The 24,226-nt window shown below is 65.5% G+C and overlaps 1 protein-coding gene across 1 annotated transcript; it reads right to left on the bottom strand.

Annotated features, from left to right (window-relative positions):
• Positions 1-6,322: 6,322 nt before the first annotated feature.
• On the bottom strand, positions 6,323-13,404 carry LOC122898855 (translation initiation factor IF-2-like). The gene is made up of 6 exons (XM_044236535.1): positions 13,210-13,404; positions 12,681-12,854; positions 12,357-12,430; positions 8,666-9,263; positions 6,790-6,869; positions 6,323-6,467 (listed from the first exon to the last, which is right to left on the bottom strand). The coding sequence occupies exons 1-6, from the start codon at positions 13,402-13,404 to the stop codon at positions 6,323-6,325; spliced, it is 1,266 nt and encodes a 421-aa protein (XP_044092470.1).
• Between the last annotated feature and the right edge of the window lie 10,822 nt (positions 13,405-24,226).

Below are 24,226 nucleotides of genomic sequence, written 5' to 3'. Positions count from 1 at the left end.
CCCTCTGCCCCTCACCCCGCTGTGCTCCCTCTCTCCCTCAAACAAATAAACGAAATCTTAGAAAAAATAAAAATAAGAGCCTCTGAATTTATCTGCCAGGAAGACGGCTTCTGTGTTGGATCGCAAGTGTTTCCTGGGCCTCCGACTGTCTCTGTCGGGTCTGTGATTGCTCAAGAAAACGCAGTCTTCTCCAGTAGAACGGTTGTTTTTTAATAACCGTGTGACCTTCTAGATTTGCCTTTGAAGCCTTTCATTATCATTTTGATTAAATGGTATTGTTTCCCAGTGACCTCAGACCCCAAAAGTCAAATTCTAAAAGAAGTCTTATTGACCTTGAACTAAGTTTGGGGTTTTTGCCGAGGTCCCTGGACCATCTCCAAAGATGTGTTCTCTCTCCTTTCGCAGAGAGAGGCCACACTGAGGAGGCTCACGGACACGCTGACTCCCCGGGAAGCACGGTCGAGCTAGAAGAGACCCGAACTTGTCCTGTGGTAGGTTTCCATAAATCCCCAAGAATCTACCGTGTCCTGGCATACCGTCAGCCGCGGGGACTGTAAGACGTGCCAGGCGCGCCGCGCTCCGCCGGTCAGTGCTGCGCAGCCAGCGCTCAGCGCCCCTCCGGCCCCGGCTCCTCCTCCGGGCTCTCTCCTCCGCACGCGGTCACGGCTTCTCTCCGCTGCTCTGCGGGAGTGTTTCTGCACACGGGCTTCATCCTCTCGGAGACGCATGGAAGAGACCCCAGGAGGACCGGCTTCTGGTCGCCGCAGCCCACGTGTCTTCACCTGGAGGGGCCGGAACCGAGGTCTCTCCGGTGCCTCCCCAAGGCTCCCTGCCAGTCCCACGCCACGCGCCTGTCCCTGCTCTCCCTCCCCACACTCCTGAAACGGGCGCGTTTCATGGATGACACAGTGGTCACCTGTGAGACACTCTGCGGGCCTGGCTGGAGCGTCTGTGAGGAGGCAGGTTGGACCGTGAACACGTCCCCATGACGGACCACAAACAGTCAGGGTCCAGGCACGCCATAAAGTTTCGGGGACTTGTCCGGTGAGGTGACATGCACACGTCCCCAGAATCTGTGATGGAGAAGATGCTGGCCTGCCCGTGCCCTAAGAACAGGAACGAGGTGCAGGGCTTGGGGGGGACTTGGGGGCCTGGGAGGACTTTTATTCCCCACCTGTGGGCGCTTTGTCCCTGATGCCGCCTGGGGAAGCGGGCGCGCGGGGGCGGGGCCGACAGCGGCCTCGGGGAGAAAGGCCAGGGGAGCTGGTTCGAGCTGTGGGCAGCGTGGCAGCCGGGCTGCCTCGCACTTAGGCCGTCCGGGACTCCGGTGGGTACGGCTCGGGCGCCGTGGCCGAGACAACAGCGGGGGCCCGAGGACTCGGACGGCGGCTCTGGGAGGGGCCGGAGTCACACAGACCCAAGCCGTGCGCATGGCGCTCCTCCAGGAGCCTCTTGCGAATGAACTGCCTGGCGTGGCGGGGACTTGCCTGCCCAGTGCGGGGGCGAGACCATCTTCCAGCGGCCACCTCCGCTGTGGCGCAGGGCCCCACGCTGGCCACGTGGCACACCTGTTCGCAGCGGAGGCACGCCCTGTCCCAGGGTCCCCAGAGACGCAGCCCACAGTCCACAGTCCCCAGAGACGCAGACACTACGAGGCCCTGTGGGGAAGCCCGCAGCTGCTCCAGACACCCGCACCCCTGTCCCCGGGGTGGCCCCTGCAGCCTGTGGGGGGCCAGCACCGCCTGGAGTGCGGGCAGTTCTGTCAAGGCCGTCCGTCCGTCCACACGTCCACACGGCCTGTCGTTACTGCTCTACCCAACACCGACCCCGTCTGGGTGGCGACAGGGACAGACCAAGCAGCCTGCCGTCTGGCGGGCAATCCCTCACGGGCCCCAGCCATCGGCCCTGCGTGCCGGCGGCTGTTCTACAGGGATGGACCCCACGGCTCCGGCAGTGGAAAGCCGAGGGGTGGTGATCCCGAATAAGCCTTTGTAGGGTCAGGATACGTGAAAAGACACATGGGGTGGCCGGCCGGAGCCTTGGTGGCCCTCACTCTCTTCCCCGTCCTGGCTCCTCAGGAAGATGACGCCCCAGCCTGGGGATAAGCCCCAGCAAATGACGCTTTAGTGGCTGCAGCAGCCGGGGCGGGGGCTGTGGCAGCCCTCAGACGCCAAGGATGCTGGGTTGCCCTTGAAGTCCAGCGACCTGGTCAGTGCAGGGACGGCCGGTCCTCTGTGTCCGTGACCCGACTCAGGGCAATGCTGGAGGAGTCCGGGGCCATCAGCCAGAATCCCCAGCTCACAGGGGCCCGGCACGTGCATCGTACTGGCCGCTCCTCTGAGCGAGGGTTCCACATGCCCCGGGCGTGTGCAGACGCCGCCTCTGGCCCGACCCGGGCTGTCCCGGCCCCACGTGAGCCAGGCTGCCCCCGTCGGAGAAGCAGAGCCCCTAGACGGCGATGGGGGTTCACAGGTCATGACGTGGGGGCTCCCCCGTCCCTCTAACCCGCAGCAGCAGGGGTGGGGGACAGGAGGGACGGACGAGCAAAGCTGCAGATGAGGTGACTGACCAGTAATGTCGCCTCGCTGGGACCACTGAGGTACGACCCAGGTTGTAATACCTTTCAGCGACCCCCTGCCCAGACTGGGATGCGTGCGGAGATGTCCAGCCCTTACCGACGCTGTGCGGCTGGCCGGGCTGGCAACGGGCTGTCCTGCTGGACGGGCTGGGCCACCGCTCGCTCTCCGGGGGCCCCGTTATTAGGCCACACACTCAACCTGAGGAAACGCAGTGTAGTCGGCATGGACCGCACACCGAGTCCTGGCCACAGCCCGCCCCCGGCCGGCTCCTCATGCCCGACTGGGCTGCCTTCCCGCCAGCTCCGTGGTGGGCACCCCCGAGTCCAGGCCCTGAAGCCGCAGCTCCTTCTCCGCAAGGCCAGGCGGGCTCACTCCGTCGCTTACAGGACGATCGTTCAGCCCCAGCCTTGGGCCGGGAGGACGCTACAGCACAGGACCAGCCTCGCTAAACTCACCCACCAGGCGGCATTCGAGGCCGGTGGGGCCCCGGAGAGAAGGCTGTCGTCCGGAACAGGAGGCCTCAAACCTCCCCGCTGCCTCTCAGGGAGGCACCCGCGCCAGCATCCAGAGTTCCTGTGTTTGGACCTGATGAGTCCCATAACGAGTCCTCCTCGTTAAGTCACACCGAGGACCCAGGTGAAGGCCTGGAGTGCTCTGACCGCCGGCTGGGGGCATTGACTCAACCCAGGCTCCAGATCACGGGGCTCTTGTTGGAAGAAGGATGTTCTCTCGGGAATGACTGTCTTAACCTGTGTGTTCTCTGGCGTGGGCCTGGGCTGTTTCAGGGGCCCCTGCCTACGGTGCGGCCGGAGGCCCCTGAATGAGCCACGTCCACGCTCACGGCTCCTCTCGCTGGCCACCGAGGGTCCACCGCGGAAGAGGGGCGCGCGAGATCGCGAGAGCCAGTCACGGGTCACTGAGGGCCGGGAGTTGCGACCGCCGGTGGTCCCTGGAGCTGGCCCTCACCCTGCCCTGTCACTGGGACGTGTGCTGGGCCCCCCATTCCCATGGTGGGAGCTGCTCGCAGGGACGTGGCCGGGAGGTGGTGTGGATTTGAGACTGTCTGAGCATACCGGAGACTGAGCCCCGCGGAGGCCTCTCCGGACTTTAAGATTCTGGCGAGCAGGTGCGGGTGCCTCGACTCGACTCCCAGCGGCCAAGCCCAGCCTCGGGAAGAAGTCCCCTTGCTCGGCACACCTGCTCCCTGCCCAGCTGGCGCGTCGGCCTCTCTCCATCTCTCCCGGCTCCGTGTTCCGCAGCCGGCCCGGGACCCAGCGGCTGGAGGGATGACACGCGGGGGCCCCGTTGGAGCGAGACTGTGTAGGGAAAGCGAGAGCCGGACATCCGGGTGCTGTGGACCACGAGTGGGGTGCTGGAGCCGGACATCGGGCGCTGTGGACCACGAGTGGGGTGCTGGAGCCGGACATCGGGCGCTGTGGACCACGAGTGGGGTGCTGGAGCCGGACATCGGGCGCTGTGGACCACGAGTGGGGTGCTGGAGCCGAGACACCACAGAGAGAAGAGAACGCTCTGCCCAGCGGCAAGCCCGCGCCTCCGTCTTGGGAGGAAAGGCCGGGCACGCGAGGGCCCAGCGTTTCTCAGGATGGCGGCGGCAGCGGGTATGAGGAGAGGACGCTGGCCAGGGTGCCTGAGCCTTTGGTGGGCGAGGGGGGCACCCCTTGGGCCCTTTGTTCAGGGGACCACAGAGGGAGGGTGCAGCCGGTATCGGGTAAGGAACACCGTTGCTGGTGCAGGGTTCCCGGGCGGCCTCGCCGACCTGCCGCTCCCCGGGGCTAACACAGCAGGACTCGTCCTCAGCTCTGCAGCCCGGAGGCCTGTCGGGGAAACCTTCCTGGCTTTCCCAGCAACTGGTGGCTGCTAGCAGCGCTCGGCCTCCCTCGGCCTGGAGCCGCATCCCGACAGCCTTTCTTCTGGGGTCCCACGGCCGCCTCCCCCGTGTGTCTCCCTGCGTCTCTTCCTCACACCGGTCACGTTGGGCGAGAACCTGTCTGATGTCGCAGACCCCGTCTCCAGACGAGGCCCCTTTCACAGGCCCGGGGTTAGGACTTGACGGATCTGTCTGGGGGACACGACTGCTGTAGCAGGTGGCCCATCTGTACTCGAACGATGACAGGGCCCATCAGAAACCGCTGGGCGTGGGACAGGGGACGGAGGCTCCTGGCTGGGTGCCCGTGGGTGTGCAGTACTTCTTCCTGGGGACTTTGGACAGCAGGTGGCAGAGTAGCCCGCGCGCCAGGGCCTTCAAACCAGAGCGCCTTCGCACAGCGGGGCATGAAAACATAATTCTTCTCTTCCCAGGAGGACTGGGAAGTGCGGATTCTTATCTTAACTTTCAGATGTTGTGGTTTAGTGTTTTATGAAATCAGGGCGCCCCACCTTTGGTGTCTGTCTCCCATGGAGGCAGCGGTCAGGGACACGAGGAGCCAGGCTGGTGCAAACAGGAGCCCCACGCGGGGGATCTCAGGGCTCTGGGCGTGCAGGCTCCCCGCGGTGGAGGTCAGCGCACGGCCCAGAGAATGTTCCCATTCACAGGGTCCACGGGCCACGCTCATTTTCCAGAGTCAACGCACCCTGGGTGAGACCTCTCCCTCCAGGGTGGGACTGGGCTACTGCGGGGTCGGCTGGGGCTGGGAGGCCCCGTGGCCGCAGGGAGGCATGGAAGAGCGTCACGCGGTGCCTGCAGACGGCCCACGGGCTCGGGCCCGTCCCAGCAGAAGCAGGGACAATGCTGTCGACAGAGAAGCACCCTTCCCAGCAGAACGGGGGCTATGGCCTTGGGGACCTAGAGCCAGGTTTCCAAATGTGGCTTTAAGGCGAATCAGCAGATTTGGGGAATCGAAGGGACAGCTGTCTTGTGGTTTCTAGAAGCCGCGTTGTTTTGGTGGCCACGTCTGTCACACCCGCTCTCGACCAGAATGTTGGTTTTGCTCTGTCTCCTCCAAGATGCCCACCTTGCTGGGCCCAGGTGCCCTGAGAGCTGTCTCTGCACCCGCGGCCCAAGAAAGATGCGGGATCCGTGAGAGGGTCTGGCTCTGAGAAGCTGCCCTGGGGTGAGCTGGGGCCGGGGGGACTGGGGTGGGGGCCGGGAGTTCTCGGAACGCACACTGGGGATCGGTGCTGGTTCCGGTCAGCACAGGCCGCGCGGGGAAGGGGACACATACGACCTTGTTCCTGAGAAATGCCAGGGCCGCCCCGCAGACAGCGTGTCCCGTGACAAGTTTCCGTATCTCCAGGTCTCGGCTTCCAGAGGAACCTCTGCTCTCCCAGCGCCTGAGAGCTGCTGAGATCCTGGCGAGAGGGGCCCCCAGCATGCCCTGTGGCCGGCCAGCTCCCCTCTAGGCCAGGGGCCCCACGGACAGGCCTGGTCTGCCTGCCTCGCACGGGCTTCCGGTGCCTGCCTGAAACATTCACAGATGCGGTGGCTGAAGCAGACGGCCCTCCTTCTCCAGTTCTGGAAGCCAGAAATGCGAAATGCAGGTGCGGACGGGGCTGCTTGCCTCTGGGGGCAGCGAGGGACGACTGTCCAGGCCTCTCCCCTTCCTCCTGTCTAGGGGTTGCTGTGACCTTCGCCCGTAGTCCCAAGTCTCGCTCTGGTCTCCGTAAGGACACCTGTGACTGGGTCCGGGGCGATTTCATCCCAAACACCTTTAACTTAATTACGTCCCCAAAGACCCCTTTTCCAGATTGGTCTGTGTGCAGGTACTGGGGGTTGGAGCACGGATCTATTCTTTTGGAGACACGATGCAGCCCACGATACCCCGGTCCTTGGTGTGAATGGCGTGGTGTTTGCTCTTGCTGGAACAGGCGGTCTCCACCACCCTGGAGCCGTTTCGGGGCCTGACGCCTTTCCCACCGCTGTGTGCCGGCCTGGGGATGGGGCAGGGGAGCACCTGTGGTGGGGTTCATTCACCGAACAGCAGTCGGAGTCCAGGCTGAGTGGGAACCAACTTCGGAGGCACGGCTCTGAGGAACAGAAAGACCACGTCCGGGGCCACACACGGGACATGAGAGCCATCTGGGGGTACGCAGCTCATCAGCAGAGGGCCCGACCCAAGGCCCTGCTGCAGACCCCCACGCTACGGCCTCTGCTGCAGGAGACTGCGTTCATTTCTCTTCTGGGGCAAACGAGCAGAGTTAGGAACGAACTTCAGAAGCAGCCGCTCGGAAACTGCCCACAGAACGGGCATACGGGATGGCCCCCATCTCTGGCTCCAACAGCGTGGATTCACCGTGGCCCCTCCCAGGGCTGAGCAGCCCTCTGCCTCCAGGCTGCACAGAGGGGGCAGGTGGGAGTGGGGGATTCAGGAGACAGTGAACTCACCCTGCTCTGGACTGAACTGTGTCTGTCCCTCCCAAACCCACACGTTGAAGCCCTAATTCCCTGTGTGCCTGTATTCAGAACAGGGCCTTTCCAGAGGTAATCAAGGTCAATGAAGTCGTAAGGGCCCTGATCCTCCAGGGCTGGTGCCTTTTAAGAAGAGGAAGAGACCAGGGGCACCTGGGGGGCTCAGTGGGTGAAGCCTCTGCCTTCGGCTCAGGTCATGATCCCAGGGTCCTGGGATCGAGCCCCACATCGGACTCTCTGCTCGGCGGGGAGCCTGCTTCCCCCTCTCTCTCTGCCTGCCTCTCTGCCTGCTTGTGATCTGTCACATAAATAAGTAAAATGTTAAAAAAAAAAAAAAAAGAAAGAAAAGGAAGAGACCAGAGAGCTTTCTCCCCCCCGCACCGCCTCCACCAGGTGAGGACGGAGAGAAGACGCGCCCCTGCCACACACCCGGACCCTGCAGCCGGCGCCTTGATCTTGGACTTCCAGGGGACTGGGAGGAAGTGTCTGTGTTTAGCTCGCGGGGTCTGTGGTGCTCTGTTCCAGCCGCCGGAGCTGACGGGGCACCCCCGTGGCGCTGCACTGCGCTCTGTGTGCTTTACTGGTTTCCTCGGGTTTACAGGCAGCACAGTAGGGGGTTTACCTAAGGTCCCCAGAGCCAGACCCCTGTGTCCGTTCTCAGATGTGCAGTTCACGGGCTGGGGGCTTAGGGGGGCTGTTCCCCGCTCGGACCTCCGGTTCCCCATCTGCGCAACGGGAAGGCATCGGGCCGGCCTGGCAGCCCCCGTCCCCAGAGGAAGCTGAACCTCCATGTGCTGATGAGGCTCAGAGAGTTGGCGGGGCCGGGGGGCAGGGGCTAGACAGCGGCTGGTCCCTCCTCACAAGCCCCCGACCCCAGCCAGGCGTCCTGTGCTTCTGTATGAGGGTGATGTGAGGGCCAGTCACCCAGACCACGTGAAGTGCTGGACCAAGAAAGAGGGTTTGCAGCCTCGGACATGAGCCTCGCCACCGGGGGTGGGGGTGGGGGGGCTCTGCAGCTGGGCCTGGCACGGGCTCTCCCTCCGCACCGTGTGTGACGGACGGGATGGCTCCCCGCTGGCCCCTCGTCTGGTTCTACCCAGCCCCTTCCCCTGCTCTTCAAAAACCTCCTGAGGGGGTTGTTTCCACCCCAGGGACGCCCAGGACCCTGGAGCACCTGGTCCTCACCCCTGGGGCTGGTGAATTCCAAACCAAAACGAGGCGGGTTGCTTGGCTGGTTGATTTTTAGAGGAATCTCCACGTCCAACATGGGGCTTGAGTCAAGACCCGGAGATCAAAAGCCTCGTGCTCTCCTGACCGGGCCAGCCAGGTGCCCCCAACCAGGTTTAAATGGGGGGAGAGAAATCCTCCAGAGGGACACTCCTGCTCTCCAACGCCTCTGGGGAGCCCGGCACTCTTCGACCGCAGGCCGCTGGCCAAGAACACGCTGCAGAATCAGGGCAGACGTGTCCAGGGCGTGGTCGGTGACCAGCCGTGTGGGTGTCCAAAGGGCAGTGTCCAGGGGCACACGGAGGGCTGCGGAGGCTACACCCCAGCTCTTCCACCCTCTGCCCCACAAGGGAGGGGACGGGGCACCCGTCCGGCAAAGGACCGAGCGTCCGCCGCCGAGACTTATGAGGGACGTTGGGCTGCGGGCTGCCCCTAAAGACGGGCGCCTGGGTCCGAGGTCCGTCGGAGTTGGTCCCTCGGTCCTGGGACTTGCAGCCAGAGAGGAGCGGGAGCGCGAAGACTGGGGGCGAGGACCCGAGGCGGGCTGGGGGCGGGGCTGGTCGCGGGGACCTGGGAGGGGCCGGGGCGGGGTCAGGGCGGGGGGCGGGGCCCGGGCGGGGGTCTGGGCCGGGGGCGTGGCAAAGGCGGGCGGGCTCCGGCGACCCGGCTGGGCGCGCAGTGTGGCGCGAGGCGGAGGCGGGCGGGCGGGGAAGCCGGACCTTCCGCACCTGCGGCGCCCGCGGGCTCGGCGGGCACCTGCGGCTGCGCCCTGCGCGTCCCCGGGCCATGGCGCACGTGGAGGCGGCGGCTCCGAGGGCCCGCCGGGGCCTCCTGTGAGCGGGGGACCGGAGCGGGGACCCGGCGCGGGGCCTCGGGCACGATGCCCGTCCTCCCGGAGGCGAGGGCGGCGGGGCGCGCGGTGGCCCTGGCTCTGGTGCTGCTGCTCCCCGCGGGGCCCGCGGGCGCCCTGCTCCGCCTGCAGCCGGGCCTGTGAGTAGCGGGCGGGGAGGGCTCCGCTGGACGGCGGGAGCCCCTGGGCCTTGGGCAGCTTTGTCCCTGGGTCTCTGACACAGTCGGGCGCTTGGCCGTAGCTGGGAGGTCGGGGCTTGAGTCTGGGGGCGCTTCGGTAGCAGGGCCGCCTCCTCCTTCCCTTTCCCCGCCGTCTCCCTCCCCTCGGTAATGCGCGTCCCCGCGCGCGCCGGCGGAGGCTGCGCTCCCCTCGGGGTCCTTGCGGGCAGGGTCTGGCTGGCCACGGCTCGGAGAAGGCAGGAAGGAAGCAGACGGTTCTCACATCCTTCCAAAGCCTGCCTCCTGGGGCCTGGGGGGCCTATGCCGGGGCGGGTGCGCCCAGACAGGGGGCCCCTGGACGTGGTTTATGTATTAAACACGTGCGTGCTGGGGCGGAGAGACAGGAGAAGGAATTCAGTACCAGAATGGGCAGGAAGAGAGGGTCAGGGAGCCAGCTGAGATGAATTCAGTTTTGAAAGATGATTCCCCAATGGGCCGTTTAGCGGTCTCTCTTAAACAGCAGATCAGTCCTTGCGCTGGCGTCAAAGGACGGCTAGTGCCAAAGCGATCGGGGGAAGAGAAGGTGAGCCATCCGCCGGCTGCCCCCACCCCAGGGCTCCTGCAGGGTGTGGGGCCGGGACCTGCACGATGGTGACAGGCTGTGGAAAGCTGCAGCGAGGCAGGAGAGTGGCCTGGCCTGGGTTAGGGACTCCTGCCCAGCACCTGGCCGTGCAGGATGGTCACTTCCAGGCAGAGCTGGGCGAGGGCAAGTCCTGGCCCCAGGGCCCCTACCCTGGGTCTTGCTTTCCCCCAAGCAGGAAGGTTTCCTTGTGGCCTTTCCAAAGGAAGAGGGGGTCTTTGCATCCAGAAACGTGAGTGGCCCTAGTCCCGACTCTCCGCGTGACTTCTGCTGGACACTTTCCTGCGGTCCCAGCTAGTCTAAGGGCAGCTGCAGCCTCAGAAGGGCTCTCACAGTGGGGTCTGGCCACTCAGCCTGCCTGCTCTTTGCAGCATTAGTGGGGGACTTTCAGAAGCCCCGACCCCTGGGAATTCCAGGGTGCCAGTCAGGGGGATAGCAGCTGAGCCCATGCGGACGGGCCCCTCCTTAAGAGGTGGCTTCTGCCTCAGCGTGCTCATGGAAACTGCTTGTCACCTCCTTGGGCCCGTTTCCCTGAGATCCCGAAGAGTGTATCCAGACGCCTGTGAGTCGGACCTGCTCACCTGGGGCTCCAGGAAGCCTCAGGCCTGGCCGGGGCAAGCATTTCAAACCAGCAGTAGTGGACTGCCCGAGACGCCTTCTCTTTCTGCTTCATGCTCGCCCAAAGCCCCCTCTCCCCTCTCTGCTCCATCCCCCTCTTCCTCCTCATGGAGCCTTCCACGTGGCAGGGGTCGCTGCCCCTCTAGGGGCCTGTGTCCCTCTTTCTTGGTGGGGCGTCTATTCTCAGATCGCCCCAGGCGTGTTGAGTTCTGTGACACCTTGGGGTACGCCTTGCTCTGCTCTGCCGTCTCTGGTTGTTTCTGAAGCAGCTGGTGTGGGCCCGGGATGCAGCACGGCGACAGCGGGCACTGCCGGCTGGGGGAAGGCAGGAGGGTGGGCGCCCTTCTGCGAGACCCCCGCAAGGTGACAGAATTCGCTCTTACAAGCCGGGGGGAGGGGGGCGGGCAGAGAGCAGCCAGCGTCCCAGAAGTTGCTTCGCTCACACTGGTGCTGTGCCCCCTGCCACGCTTCCCTCGGGGGAGATGTGATGAGCCCACAGGGCCTGGCACAGGCATCCCTACCCTCTGTGGCTTTCCTGAGCCACCTGGTGGGCCTCTGGGGGAGGCTAAGAGAAGAGGGGTGCTGGGGGGAGTCCCACTGATTCACAGCCCTGGGCCTCAGGGGGCCTTTGTGGACCTGTGGGAGCCTGTGACTGGTTCTTTGGCTCCCACTGGCTGGCCATGTCCAGATTCAAAACCCTGCGACCCGTCTTTATGTATCTGTTGGCGTCTCTGAAGTGAATTTCTTATGGCGGAGTGGTTGGCTTTCCTTCCTGCTCCGTGCACACGGCTGGCCCAAGGCTACTGGTTGGACTGGCGGGAGCAGGGTCGGGACGGGAGACGGTGTCCCCACGCACTGGAGTTCCAGCTGGCTGCGGTCCTCGGCTGCGGGGCTCCAAGCTGCGCGCCGGGAAGCACGCAGGCCAGGGGGACCTGTGTTCAGAGGCCCGCTGCGGGGTCGCAAGGGGAGCCTGTAAGAACAGACGTGATGCAAACGCCCCTCGGTAGCCTGACCTCTGGACAGGGGTGTGTGCGCCGAGTAACTCGGTGAGGCTGGCGGTTTCTCCCTCCCTCCCAGCCCGGCTTTTCCCATCTTCACTTCCTCACCTCGGGGCCATCATCCGGGGACCCAGGGGCAGATGTCCCGCAGAGCTGTGTTCTCGTCGTCGTCTGGGAATTGCCTTCCCTCCCCAGATGGGAAGCAGGAGCCCACGGCCACTTGGGCTGACGCTCGGGTCTGTCTGTTCCCTCCCCCATCCCACCCCCTCCACCCTGCACATGGAGACGATGGCCAAGGATGGGCTTGTGAAGGGCTGGGAACTCCCCAGAAGAGATCATTCCGGAGCTCACCCTGGCCCTGTGGGGCCTACGGGGAACCCGCAAGGCTGCAGCGGTACCTCAGGGCCGTGGGGGGCCAGGCCTTAAGGAGGAGTCACGCAGGTGCCCCGGGATGGGGACAGGGCATGGGACAGTGACTGGAGGCCCCTGCGGTTTGAAGAGAGCCAGGAAGGGGCCGTGTCTTTGGGGAGAAGCCAGCCCACCCCACCCTCCTCAGAGGAACCCGGCTGGCCTCTCAGGTGTGGCAAAGCTTTGCCTTCTCTCTGGGACTTGGTGAAATTTGCCTCCCTCTGAGGCCCACACCCTGGTCCCTGAATCCGGGCACGCCTGGGGCAAGCTGTGACCCTCTGCTCCCCTCCCCTCCCCTTCTGGAGCAGGGCTGGGCCCCTTCTGCCTCTTCTCAGCCTCCTTCTCCTTCCTGAGTGTGGCGGGCTCCTGTCCATACACTTGCGGGCAGGGGCTCCTGGGGGCCGAGGAGCCCGGCATCCCGGGGCTCCCACTGTGGCCCCCACGCCACGCTCCCTGGAGGCTCCCCTCCTTCTATTCCTGCTCGCTCTGCTTGTCCTTCCTGGAGCCCACACCGGCCCAGCCACGTGCCTGGCACCCGCAGCTCAGGGGCCATCTCTGAGGCCGGCATGGCTGGGGACGAGGCGGCCTAGAACAGGAGTCACGTGAACGCGGGGTTGAAGCCACTGTTCCCACGGGCCCCCCAGTACCCTGTTCAAGGGGGCAGCGGTATCTATCCTTTGGGGTCAGCAGGATTAGAACACCCCTGTGGGCGGCATGGGGGCCCTGCCTGGAGGACCCTCGGACAGGACCCTCTTCCTCTGAGGCCCACACCCTAGAGCCGGGGCCCGCCGTGGGGCCTGGCCGTGGTCTGGACCCCACCCCCGACGGCTCCACACCCCAGCGTGAGTGTGCAGGAGGGCTGGGGCCCGCTGGCTCTTGGTGGCCAGGGCGCTGACGTCTGTCCTCTGTCCCAGGCCCCACGTGTGTGCGGAGCGGGAGCTGACCTTGGTGGGCCGCCGCCAGCCCTGTGTGCAGGCTTTCAGCCGGACCGTGCCCGTGTGGAAGGCGGGCTGCGGGCGGCAGGCGTGGTGCGTCCGCCACGAGCGGAGGTATGTGCTGGGGTCCCCGAGTCCGGTGTGGGAGCGGGGTGACGAGGGTGGGGGGCTGTCCTGATCTCAGGGCCTTCGGGGAACAGTGGGGGCCCTGCAGGGAGGAGGGGGTTCTGTGGGAGGGGGCTCTGAGGCGGCGGGGTCTTGTGGGGGAGGCGGGGACCGCACGAGAGGTGAAAAGCGGGGTACCCAGCCTGCTAGGCTCTGCGGGGCTGCTGAGGCCGAGCCCAGGCTTCATTCCCAGAAGAGCCGACGCGAGACCTTTTATTGCTCAAGATTTTATTTCAAAATCAAATTAAGGAGTGCCTTTGCATACCTCTCCACATTTTACAGACTCGGGCTCTGGAATCTGCGCAGTTGCAAAGTGGGGCGGTGGGGGGGCCTCCGCGCGGGTCCCTCCCCTGGCTGGCAGCCGCAAGGCCTCCGGGTTAGGTGTGGGGAAGGCGGGAACGGGCCTCGGATGGGGTGCGGTGTCCAGCTCTGCAGTGAGGCCTTTGGGAGTGGCCTGCATGGTGTCCGTGGAGGGTGTGAACTCCCTCTCTGGGAGCTTGGTCGTGTCTGGGGACAGTGGCCACTGCCTCAGGTGAGCCCAGGGGCCGGGGACGCTGCTCCAGGTCTTCTGGTGCTTGGGATGGCGGGGATCCCAGGCAGAAGGGAAACGGCTCCCCTCGTGCTTCCCCAGAGAGGCCCCTGCGCAGTGTCCCCAGCTTGGGCTGTGTCCCCCAGCCGCCTACCACTTCACTGTGAGCGGTGAGGCTGCCGGGAGCACCGTAGCCCCCGGGCTGGAGAGTCAGGTAGCTCTGCTGAGAAGCCCCAGGGTTCCCGTTGCTGGCTCCTAGGCCCCCAGCCTGGGTGGGGTGGGAACAGAGTTTTCAAAGCATCCGGGTGCCTTCAGTGTCCTGGAGGGCATCTGGGGGCGTGGGAGGAAAGTCCCCCTGCCTGGGAGGTCCTTGCTGTCTGTCACTTGGGGCAGGGCCTGTGGGGTCTCTGTCAGGCTTCCTGCTCCGGGGCAGAGGCCCACCTTGCCTAGCTCCAGGTCTCTGGGACCCTCCCTTTGGGTTCAGCAGGAACAGTTTGGGTCCCTGGCTTGCTTGGGGGCGAGGTCTGCGGGGTCTCCTGGCCTGCAGTGCAGCTGGGGCTCTCCCCGCCCTCACGGGCTGCCTCCCCTCCCCCTGCCCCCCACTCCATGTGGATCTGTCTCACCACTGCGGTGTCCTGTGGGGTTTCCTGAGACCCGCACCAAGCACTCGCTGGGCCTGGCCCCACCTCCCTTCTGTGGGGCTCCTGGCTGGGAATGGGTCGTGTCCCTTCCCGTGATCCCGCAGTGGAGCCCCGCGTGCTGGCTCCGGGCACTTGCCCTAGTGCCTCATCCAGATGGTCCTCTGGCAGCAGCCCTTGGAGCTGGCGCACTCCCTTTCCTCCTTCTGGAATGCACAGAGGCTGCGGTTTTCCTGGGAGGCGGGCCCTACCCCCTGGCCCCCTGCTCCCCATCTGCCGGTCCGGGGCCGGCTCTCCTGGTGCCTTGGGAGCACCCTCCCCTCAAACCAGCACGGGCTGTGCCAGGTCTGAGGAGCCCCCGGCAGTGTGGAAGGCCCCTGCCCCTTTGCGGCATACAGTCCGTGCAAAGGGAGGAGGAAGGAGGGCTTGGAGGCGCCAGGAGCCCCACGGAGCCCCTCCCCCCCGTCCAGGTGTCCTGCCCTGTGGCCCACGCTCCGAGGGGACTGCACAAGGTAGAGATGTGTGCACCAGCCCGGCACCCCCGTGTCCCCGTCGCCCTTGACCCTGCTTTGAGCCAGCTCCCCGGCTGGGCCAGAGTCCCCGTGATTGTCCCTGCGAGCTCTTGCACCTGCCCGCCTCTGTGAGCCGCGTCCCCGCGACCTGTCCCACGAGGGCTGCAGCGGAGCGAGGGGTCGGCTCCTGGGGCCTGAGGGGGCAGTAGGCCCACCCGCTGTCTCGGAGGGTCTGTGACTTCTGAGGGTGGGGGAGGTGGCAGATGGGCTGGTCGTCTCCGTTCTCCGGGTGACCGTGAGGAGCGGCACGTAGCCCTGGGAGAGGAGTAAATATTTACCATGGAAGGGCCCAAACACTGTTTGCTCTGCCAAAAACTGTCCACTGCTGTGGTCGGTTTCCCTCCAGGCGAGTGGATTCATGTCCTGCCAAAGTGGCCTTTTGCAGAGCTCTCCCGAGCGGCCGTGCGCGGCAGGAGCGCCTGAATTCATGCTTCCGGGAAGTGGCCTTGTTTGCTTGTTTGTGGGGTCCCTGGGCTTCCCACGGCTCCCCAGGGCTAAGCCCCAGCAAGCGGAAGGGTGTCACGTCACCTGAAAACAGTGGTCTGGGCCCTTGGGCTGCTCCTGGGGCTCCAGGGTCCTTGACCCCACGGCTGCTGGGGACCGTTCCTCCAGACAGCGGTGGCACAGGCTTGCAGGTCCGAAGGCTGCAGGTGGCCACGGGGCACCCCCTTCCATCACTCTCTCTGCTTAGCCTTCGTGGGAGCTGCTCCCGTCCTGAGTGGGAACTGGCCCGGGTCCAAGGCCTCCCCCGAGAAGCCTTCCTGCCTGCTCCCCTCTGATCTTAGGGCTGTGTGCTGGTCACGCTCTGGTCCTTCTGCTGCTCTCCACGGCGCTTCTCCCGGTCACCCTGTCTCCTCAGCTCAGCCCTACGCTCCTCAGGTGGGGAAGGGGTGCCTCGCGGATGCCCTAGAGCTGTCTTGCTGTGCCCTGGTGGGCTGAGAGCCTGGGGTCTGAACTGCCGCCACCTGGGTCGCAGCCCACCCAGCGCTGGACCTAGGAAGCCCCACTTGTTCCTAAGCTGGGCACTTCAAGTCAGGCCCCCGGGGCTCAGGTCTGGCCTGGTGAGAAAAGCCAGATGTGGGGAGCTGGCCCGCAGCTGGGGTGGAGAAGGAGGGGGGTAGCACCCGCCCCCCCCCCCCGGGAGAGCTGGCCGGGGCCCTTGTTGCTGGCTGCGGGCCGGTCGCCTGCCCCCTGCTCCCGCTGTCTCTCTTCACGTGGCTGCGGCTCTGCTTTGGGGCACAGACCTTCCACCCGCCGCTAAGCCTCAACCTGCTGAGCTTGAAACGGGACAGGTCAGAGAAGCGGAGCAGGGAGGGGTGGGGTGAGGGCCCGGAGCGTCGGGAGATGCCGCCAGCCCTGCGTCTGCACAATGAGTGATTCCCGTCTCCCTTCTTTTCCAGAACCATCTACTACACCGGCTACAGGCAGGTGTACGCCATGGAGGCCCAGACCGTGCTCAGGTGCTGCCCGGGATGGAGCCAGCGGCCCGGTGACCAGGGCTGCCTCTCCCGTGAGTGCCCCTTCCCGACCCCGAATCCATGCGCTGGAGGCCGTGTCTGAAGGGGACATGGCTCGGGGGGCTCTGAGCAGAGGGTGTGAGGCTGTCTGCCAGTGCTCGGGCTCCTGGCTTGGGGAGGGGGTCTGAGGGTGGCCCTGAGCCACGCACTGCTGTCTGGGGGCTCAGCTGCCTCTCCAGGGTCCCGTCATGGAGACGTCCTGCCCCACCATAGCCATGGCCTTGCTCTGGGTCCTTCTTCTCTGTTCCCGAGTGGGCCCTGGGCTGGGCGTTGGGCCCCTGGCCTCTGCGGACTGTTATCTGTGAGACTGTAGCGCCTGTCCTGCCTCCGTCCTGGTGCCCTGGGCCGCAGTCTCCCCTTCTGCTTCATGGAGGTTTGCCACGGCCTCCCTGGGAGGGGGGTCCTGATAGAACGCGAGGGAGCGGAGCCGTGAGTCCGCACGCGCGAGCCTCACAATGGGGCTCACAGCGCTGGAGTCGGGCTGCAGGGAGTGTCTGGGGAGCTGACCCTGGCCTGCGGGCGTAGGCACAGGTGGGCCGGCAGGGGGTGTGGCGCAGGTGGGCGGTCCGCTGGGGTTGATGGGATAGGAGGTGGCAGCATCCCCTCCCGAGGGAGGTAGTTGCAGAGGTCTGGCCTCCCCTGAAACAGTGACGGGGCTCGCCCTGACGTGAGGGATGGGGCCATGCAGCAGGGGTGGCGGGGTCCCAGCTGCCCCACGCTGGGACAGGAGCTGGACCTCGGGGGCTCTGTTCCAGCCTGGCTCTCCGCCCCTGGGTCCCTCCACGCACAGGCAGCAGGGGAGCCGCTGAATGGGGGCAGAGACGCCTCTGTAGAAACTCCAGTGGGAAAAGGGAAGAGAAGGTGCTGGTGCTGTGTTTCTGGGAGAGGAAATGAGTAACTCTCCCCAGGAAGGGGGCAGGAGGGAAGAGGAGAAGGAAGCAGCCCCGGCTTCCCACGTGGGCAGGAGAGGCTCAGGGGACAGGGCGGACGCCTGGACGCCCGCCAGCCGGCCCTCCAGCGGGAGGTGCCCCAGCCCCCCGGCCCCGGCAGCAATGCCTCTCCCCACCCTCTCTGATCCCAGGGACGTGTGTTTCCCCTGCTTCTGGCTTCCAGGAAAACAAAGGAGTCTGTTGACTGGGGGTGTGGGGTGGAGGTCAAAGCTGAGGGCCCTGGTTTCCACTGAGACAGGGCTCCTGAGGCCTGCTGGAGGCAACCCTAGTAATCCGGTGAGCGGTGGGGACAGGCGGAGGAGGCAGGGGCTATGGCACCGGGGGGGGGGGCGGTGGGGGAGCACGGCCTTCTATGTCTGGGGAGGGCCGTGGACACGCAACCCCATGGCCGGCCTGGAGTGGGGGGCCTTCTGCACTTGGCCTCCAGGGCTGGGGGAGTGGTGGGTGTGTACACTGCCATGGGCAGGGGGACGGGAGCCAGGGGGCAGGTCAAGCTTGCTACTGCAACGTTCCCAGCTTCCATACTCCTGAGCTGGGGTCGGAAGGCTCTCGGTTTCCCCCGTGTCTTGGAGCGACCTTCCCAGGGTCGGGGCTGCCGAGGAGCAGCGGGGTCCAAGGGCCAGCCGCATCCCGGGAGGCCAGGTTGGAGGCAGGCCCCGAATGCTGGGTTTTCAGGGATGGGAGGCTGATCTGGCGCGGGTCCGTGGCCATGCCAGTCTGTCCCTGCACTCTGGCTCAGCGTGAGCTCCTGGCCTGGCCTGCGGCTCTGTCTGCCTGTGCTGGTGGCCAGGGAGGAAGGCGGGCTCTGCCTCGGCCTCGCCAGCTAGTAGGAGGGGGGTACAGGGCTGCGGGGCAGGGAGCTCGCCGGCAGGTGAGACCTAAAGCCGCCAGGGCAGCCTTGGCCTTGCAGAGGTGGAGGAGCTGGGCTGGGGACAGGGCTAGGGTGGTGAGGAAATGGGGGCGTCTGGGCCACAGGGCCTGGCCTTGAGGGTCCCGGTTGTCCGATTGGCCTGGAGACGTGGACGGGCTCCCACGTGTATCCTAAACTTGAGGCTTTGTCTTTCTTGTTTTTTAAAAAAACAAACATTTTAGTGCAGGATTTACTTATTTCTGTGTCTGGATTTGATTTGAAGGAAAAGGCCTGGACCTGGCCTTTGGGACACCTGCTTGTCCCCCCGTGTCTGGGTCACCGGCCTGTGAAGGGAGGGAGGGCCAGAGAAGGTCATGTGGGGCAGAGCCTGGGCCTGGGCCCCCGCTCCCAGGGATGGCTGTTTCTCAGCCGGGGCCTGGCAGGGAGCGGACGCTGCTGTGACAGGGGTGCGGGGCCGGGGGGGCACAGAGCCAGCTGTGGCTTCGATGTGTGGATGGGCAGGGCGGGCCTGCAGGGGCACGGGGGTTGTTGGGGGAGGCAGGAGCCCATGTGGAGTGCTGTCCTTGTGGCCAGAGCACAGAGTGGACTTTCTGCTGTGAGCAGAGTCCTCGGTCACTCTGTTTCCTGCCCCAAACGGAGTGGGTGCCCAGAACCCCCAGCCCCCGGGACGCCCTGCCCTGCGGTGCCGGCTGAGAGGCTGGGGGGTGCCTCTGGTCCCCTTCTTGCCGGCTTGGGTGTGGGTCCCGGGGCTGGAGGCTGGGTCGGGGCCCCCAGTGGGGAGAGGCGCTCACTTCCTGTGCGGGGGCCTGGGAGTCAGGAGTCTCCGCTTTGGCCCTCCCCATCCCTGTCCTCTCCGGCACCGTCCCCCTGTCCCAGCCCAGGCGGTCTGCAGAGGCGCGGGAGGCTGGGTCGGGCTGGGGGCAGGCCCCCTGCTGCAGACGGCCCCAGCCGGGTGAGACGTCCTCGCTTTGCGTGACCTGGAACCATAGCCACAGGGCCCCGTGGGCTCGTGTGGGAGTGTGGAGCAGACGTCGTGCCGTGTGGGAGAATGACAGGAAGCCTCTAAGGGTCCCTGTGACTTCTCGGGGACGCACTCAGCAGCATGGATGACCTGGAGGTGACCAGAAAGGAAAAAAGGCTGCCTGGGTGGGGCGGCGTTGCCTGGTGACCAGGGGCTCTCGGGTCTGCGTGGTACGTGCGTGCCCACGAGCGGCTGGGCGCTGACCCTTCCTGCTGTTGGGGTGCCCGATTCCCGCCCAGCCCCTCCCTTGATTCCACGTCCCTCTCAGTGGGGTGTGGCTTTCCCGGACACCCCCGTGCCCAGGGCCCCGGCTCTCCTCATCGAAGGGAGCCCGAGCATGAAGGTGCTGCCCGCGGACCCTAACTTGGAGACACCCAGGAATGAGGTGCCAGGAGGATGCCCCGCGGCTCCTGCCCTGAGTCTGTGCAGCCTGAGCCCCGGGCACCGAGGAGGCTGCAGGGCGGACCGCAGACCCTGCGCAGCTGTGAGGAGCCGCGCCTGCGACGCGGGATGGCAAGGGCTTCTGTGGTCTGGGAAGCTCCGCGTAAAGCACAGTGAAGCAGGTTCCGTCGTTGCAGGACTTCTCAGAGCCTTTAACATGCTCATGTGGCCTGTGGGTTCCTGAGAAAGGCTATGTAGTATTTTCCAAAGCAACCCTTTCTTTAAAAAGAAGGGAATAAAAAGATACAACAAAGTTGAAAAAATAAACAGTGTCCCTAAGCGTGGGGAACAGCCGGGCGAGCGGCGGGACGTCGTCCGTGCAGGTCGGACAGCGAGCTCCGCACGGTGCTCAGGCGCAGGAGTGGCGGTGATGGAGGCCAGGACCGGCCCCCCTGCAGTGGAGCTGTGGTGCTACGGCGGCGGACAGGCGGGCAAGCACACGGTGGTTCTGTGCCAGCCTAGGCCGCTCTCTCCGGGGAAGGCTGGGGGGAGGGGCGTCTGGCTGGTTGGGGGCTTGGTGGGGGGTTGGGCGGGACTTGGAACAGCTCAGGTTGGCTCTCTGGGGGGCGGCGGTGTGCCATCCCAGTGCGGGGGATCCTTCCTGCTTCGTCCGTGGGCTCCCCGGCGTACGGCTGCGCCCGTGTGTCCTCCTCTGTCTCTCAGCGGGGCCTGCCGGGATCCGTGTGAGCTCAGTCCCTGCCTTCGTCATGCCTGCAAAGACTTTTTCCAAGTAAGGTCCCTTTCTGAGGTCCCGGGGCCCTGGTGAGGACAGGGAGCCTGTGCAGGGTCTGGCTGGGGGAGGGACACGGTCTGCTGCAGCGGGCAGAGGGGACGCTGGGCTGTCAAGGAGCCAGCTTGGGCCTGGTCCTGGCGGGTAGCGGAGCATGGTGGGAAGTGGTCGGATTCTGGACATGTGGATGGAGTGGGAACTAGGTCTACACGGCGCGGCCGTGGCTGGGCTTTCAGGACCCCACGTGTGCCCGGGCTGTGTGGGGCACAGTCTTGCCCTTGACTCTGGAGCTGACCCTCGGAGGCGACCATGGCCTGTGGAGGGCACTGTAGGGCGGCCACCCAGAGCTGTCCCCACAGGCTGTCCTGGCCTGTCGTGGTTGCTCGTGTCTTACCACCCAGGGCATGCCAGGCCGGCTGGGGGAGATCTGTGGCCTGTGAGGGCTTCACAGGAGTGTGGGGGATTGACGTGGTTTGTTGTCACAGGAGCCTGGGATGGGCCACGTGGTGGGCCCACGGGACAGAAGCCAGGGCTGCTGACCCGCTCGCAGGCGGGCCCTAGAGCTCTTCCTCCCTCCTGGGACGTGGCCGTCTCCTCTGTGATCCTGGAGCTGCGGGAATGAGTGGCAGGAAGGCTGCCGGGGGCCCCGGGGACGGCTGCCTCTGCCTCCTGCCTCGCGGTTCACTTTTCCTTTTCCGTTCCGGACGCGTGTCAGCCCTGCGCCCAGTGTGGGAATCTGCACGGCCAGCGTTCTGGCTGTCCTGTCCTCGCTGTGGACGTGGACGCCCTCACGGTTGCTGGGGGCCGTGTTGCTCTGCAGCGAGCCCCTCACCCCCCCGGCTGTCCCCAGATGTGGAGTCACAGCCGGACTCGTGGTGCTGCGTCAGGCACGTTTGCACGCGCGTGCACACTCGTGCACTGGGCTGGCGTGCTGTCCACCGGGAGCTCACCCACGTCACAGCCTCACAGGTGTGTGCGTGGTCCACGCCCGTGCTCACGCTCCCACGGACCCGCAGTCACACACACTCACACGCGGATGATCCCCACGTGCGGATGTGCTCTCCCTCAGACGTGTGCCCACACCATGTGCTCATGCACACACGGGCTCCCGTACGCACATGCGGGCACGGGACACGTCCATGCTCCCGCACACGCGCACCACGTGCCAGTCCGCTGACGTGCGTGTGCGGGGCTCACGGCCGCGGCAGGGCCTGCACGCCCCGAGCACATACCCCTCCCCCGTGCGGCTCTGCCATCCAGCGCGGGGTCCCGGGCCCGGGGTGACTGCCTCCCTGCAGTACGGGTCTGGGATGAGGGGAGGTGGGGCTAGGGGCTTGGGGTCCCGGCCTCCAGCTGCCAGCTGGCATTGGGTTGAAGGCCAGCAGGCCTCCAGCAGGATGGGGGGACCAAGCAGGAGGGACCCAGGGCCTGTCCTGCCCCCTGGGCTCCCAGGGACGTGGCCTCCATCTGGTAGCTGCCCCTTGATGGGAGACGGGCACTGAGGGCCCCATTCCCGGCCACCTGGGCGGTTCTGCCAGCACCTGGGGGGGTTCAGAGATGCTGCCCTGTGGCTTGATTGATGACTGAGGACTGCCCCGAGCCGCGGTGCTCATCCCGCTGCCCTGGGGAGCACAGTGCGGTCCTCGCCGTCACCCCCTCCGTCTGGGCTCCCCCCACCCCCCCTTTAGTCTGAGGCCCTAAAGATGGTGGACAGAGGCGCTCTGTGCCGGGTGCAGCCCCACCTCTGCCTGGTGCTGGCTTCCCAGGCCGGTTGCTGCGGGACCGTTGGGAACACGCGTGTGTCTGCTTGGGGTTCCACCCTGCTGTCTGTGCCCCAGCAGCCCCGGGAAAGTTCCTGGGCCCCTGGGCTGCGTAGCACACAGCCTGTCTCTGGCTGGCCCGGTGGCTTCGGTCACGGGCAGGACAGGGCGTGGTGCTGGTGCCGCTGCTTCCCTTGCCGAACCTGGGAGCCGGGGACCCACGGACCGGCGGGGGTCGGATTGGGAGCCTGTGTTCGATTGGGCCTCTCTGAGGTTTCTTTTCTTTCTTTCTTTCTTTTTTTTAACTTTTTAATTTTTTAAAATTTTTATTTATTTATTTGACACATAGAGAAAGATCACAAGTAGGCAGAGAGGCCGGCAGAGAGAGAGAGAGGAGGAAGCAGGCTCCTGGCTGAGCAGAGAGCCCGATGCGGGACTCGATTTCAGGACCCTGAGATCGTGACCCGAGCCAAAGGCAGAGGCCCAACTCACTGAGCCACCCAGGCGCCCCTCTCTGAGGTTTCTGTGAGCCAGCCCCCCACCGGGAGCTCACGTGGGCCCCCACACCTACCACGTACCTCGGTGGTGGGCTGATCCCCCATTGTGGTGGAGGAGCTCTGGCCCGGAGAGGCCCCTCCCAGGCTCCTTCCTGAACATTCTGTTGGCTTCAGGGAGGGGCTGAGTTTGCTGCAGGCCTGGCCACGAGGTGCCCTCAGCCCCAGCCAGCAGACAGCCCTGGCCCTCCTCTGGGGATGCTGAGGGGGAGGCAACATAGGGATGGGACTCCGCTGCTCCTGGGCCCGGCCCTCGTGGCAGAGAGTGGACGGGAGCCAGAGGCATCGGCACGGGAAGTCCGTAGGAGGCCGAGCAGCTGGGACAGATCGTGAGAGAGCAGGGCCCAGGCCAGGAGCTTTGCTTTGGGTCTGAGTCCGTCCCTCTGGCCCCGGCCTGCTGGAGCTACAGAACGCACATGGGGCTCGTGGGCCTTTTGGGCGGAGGTGCCGGGGAGAAGGCTGACATTTGTGCCGCACGCACGTTTGGTGAGCTAGGCCGTGTGTTCAGAGCCTGTGGGGGTGGCCCCGGAGACCAGGAGAAACTTGTGCGCCTGGATCACACCTGCCCCGCCTAAGGCCACCCCTGCAGGCAGCTACTTAGGGAAGAGCAGAGCAGGGCCCGTGGGCCAGCCATGTGGCAGTTCGGGGACGTGGCCCGGGCCCACACGGGCAGAAGCCCAGTGCTCGCAGAGGAGCGGAGCCCCGTCACTACGTGAGCCCGTCCCAGGGAAGGGGCCGCCCCTGCTCCTGCAGCAGGGTCACGTGAGGTCCAGCCGAGGGCAGGTGTTTCGTGGCGTCGACCGTAAGAGAGCATGGCCGGCGTTAAGATGCCACAGGTGTCCGGGGCGCGTGGGTGGCTCCGTCGGTCGAGTGTGCGACTCTGTTTCGGCCCAGGTCACCTCATGGGTCATGAGACGGAACCCCGTGTCAGGCTCCGTGCTCCACGGGGACCCTCGTCCCTCCCCCAACCCTGAGCACGCACGCACACCTGTGTGCTCTCTTTCTAAAATCAACCTCTTTGGAAAGGAAGGAAGGAGGGAGGGAGGGAGGAAGGACGGTGTCCAGACGTGCTGCCTTCACCCTGGGGACTGCGCTCCCCAAATCCGTCATCCTGCAGACTGGATGCCCCTCGGGGCCCCGCCAGCCTTTGGTTCTGGGGATGTGGTAGACCCACCCTGTGTCCCCCCCGAGGCCCCAAGGTCTGGGGCAGCTGGGGTGCTTTGTGGGCGACCCCTGTCCCGGCGCCTCCAGCCCCATTCGGCACACCAGGGAGGGCGCGGTTCCTCCTTCTTGGTTCAGGTGGCGGGCGGGGAGCCCATCAGCCCTGGGGTGGGCTGCTGCGGGCAGCGGGCCCGGCTTCGGGCTCAGACGGGCCGTGGAGCAGACACTTGGCGGCACGAAGTTCGCCGAGAAGATTGTGTCCGTGTTGCAGATCGCCCGTCCTGGAGCTCCACCCAAGTTTGTTTGTTTGTTTCTTCCTTTCTTTCTTTTTTTTTTTTTTTTTTTTGGTTTTGTGTATTTACTGAGAGAGCGGGAGAGAATGAGAGAGAGAGAGAGCCCAGCGGAGAAGCAGGCTCCCCGCGCAGCAGGGACTCCAGGATTCCGGACTCGATCCCGGGACTCCGGAATCATGACCGGAGCCGAAGGCAGTCGCTCCAGGTGCCCTTAACCCGTTTCCGACCCACCGACTCACATCAGA

Source organism: Neovison vison, chromosome 2, assembly GCF_020171115.1.
Source record: "Neovison vison isolate M4711 chromosome 2, ASM_NN_V1, whole genome shotgun sequence".
In the NCBI taxonomy this organism is placed as follows: domain Eukaryota; kingdom Metazoa; phylum Chordata; class Mammalia; order Carnivora; family Mustelidae; genus Neogale; species Neogale vison.
The sequence above is the reverse complement of the archived record's forward strand: the minus strand, read 5'-3'. Positions and strand labels throughout refer to the sequence as shown.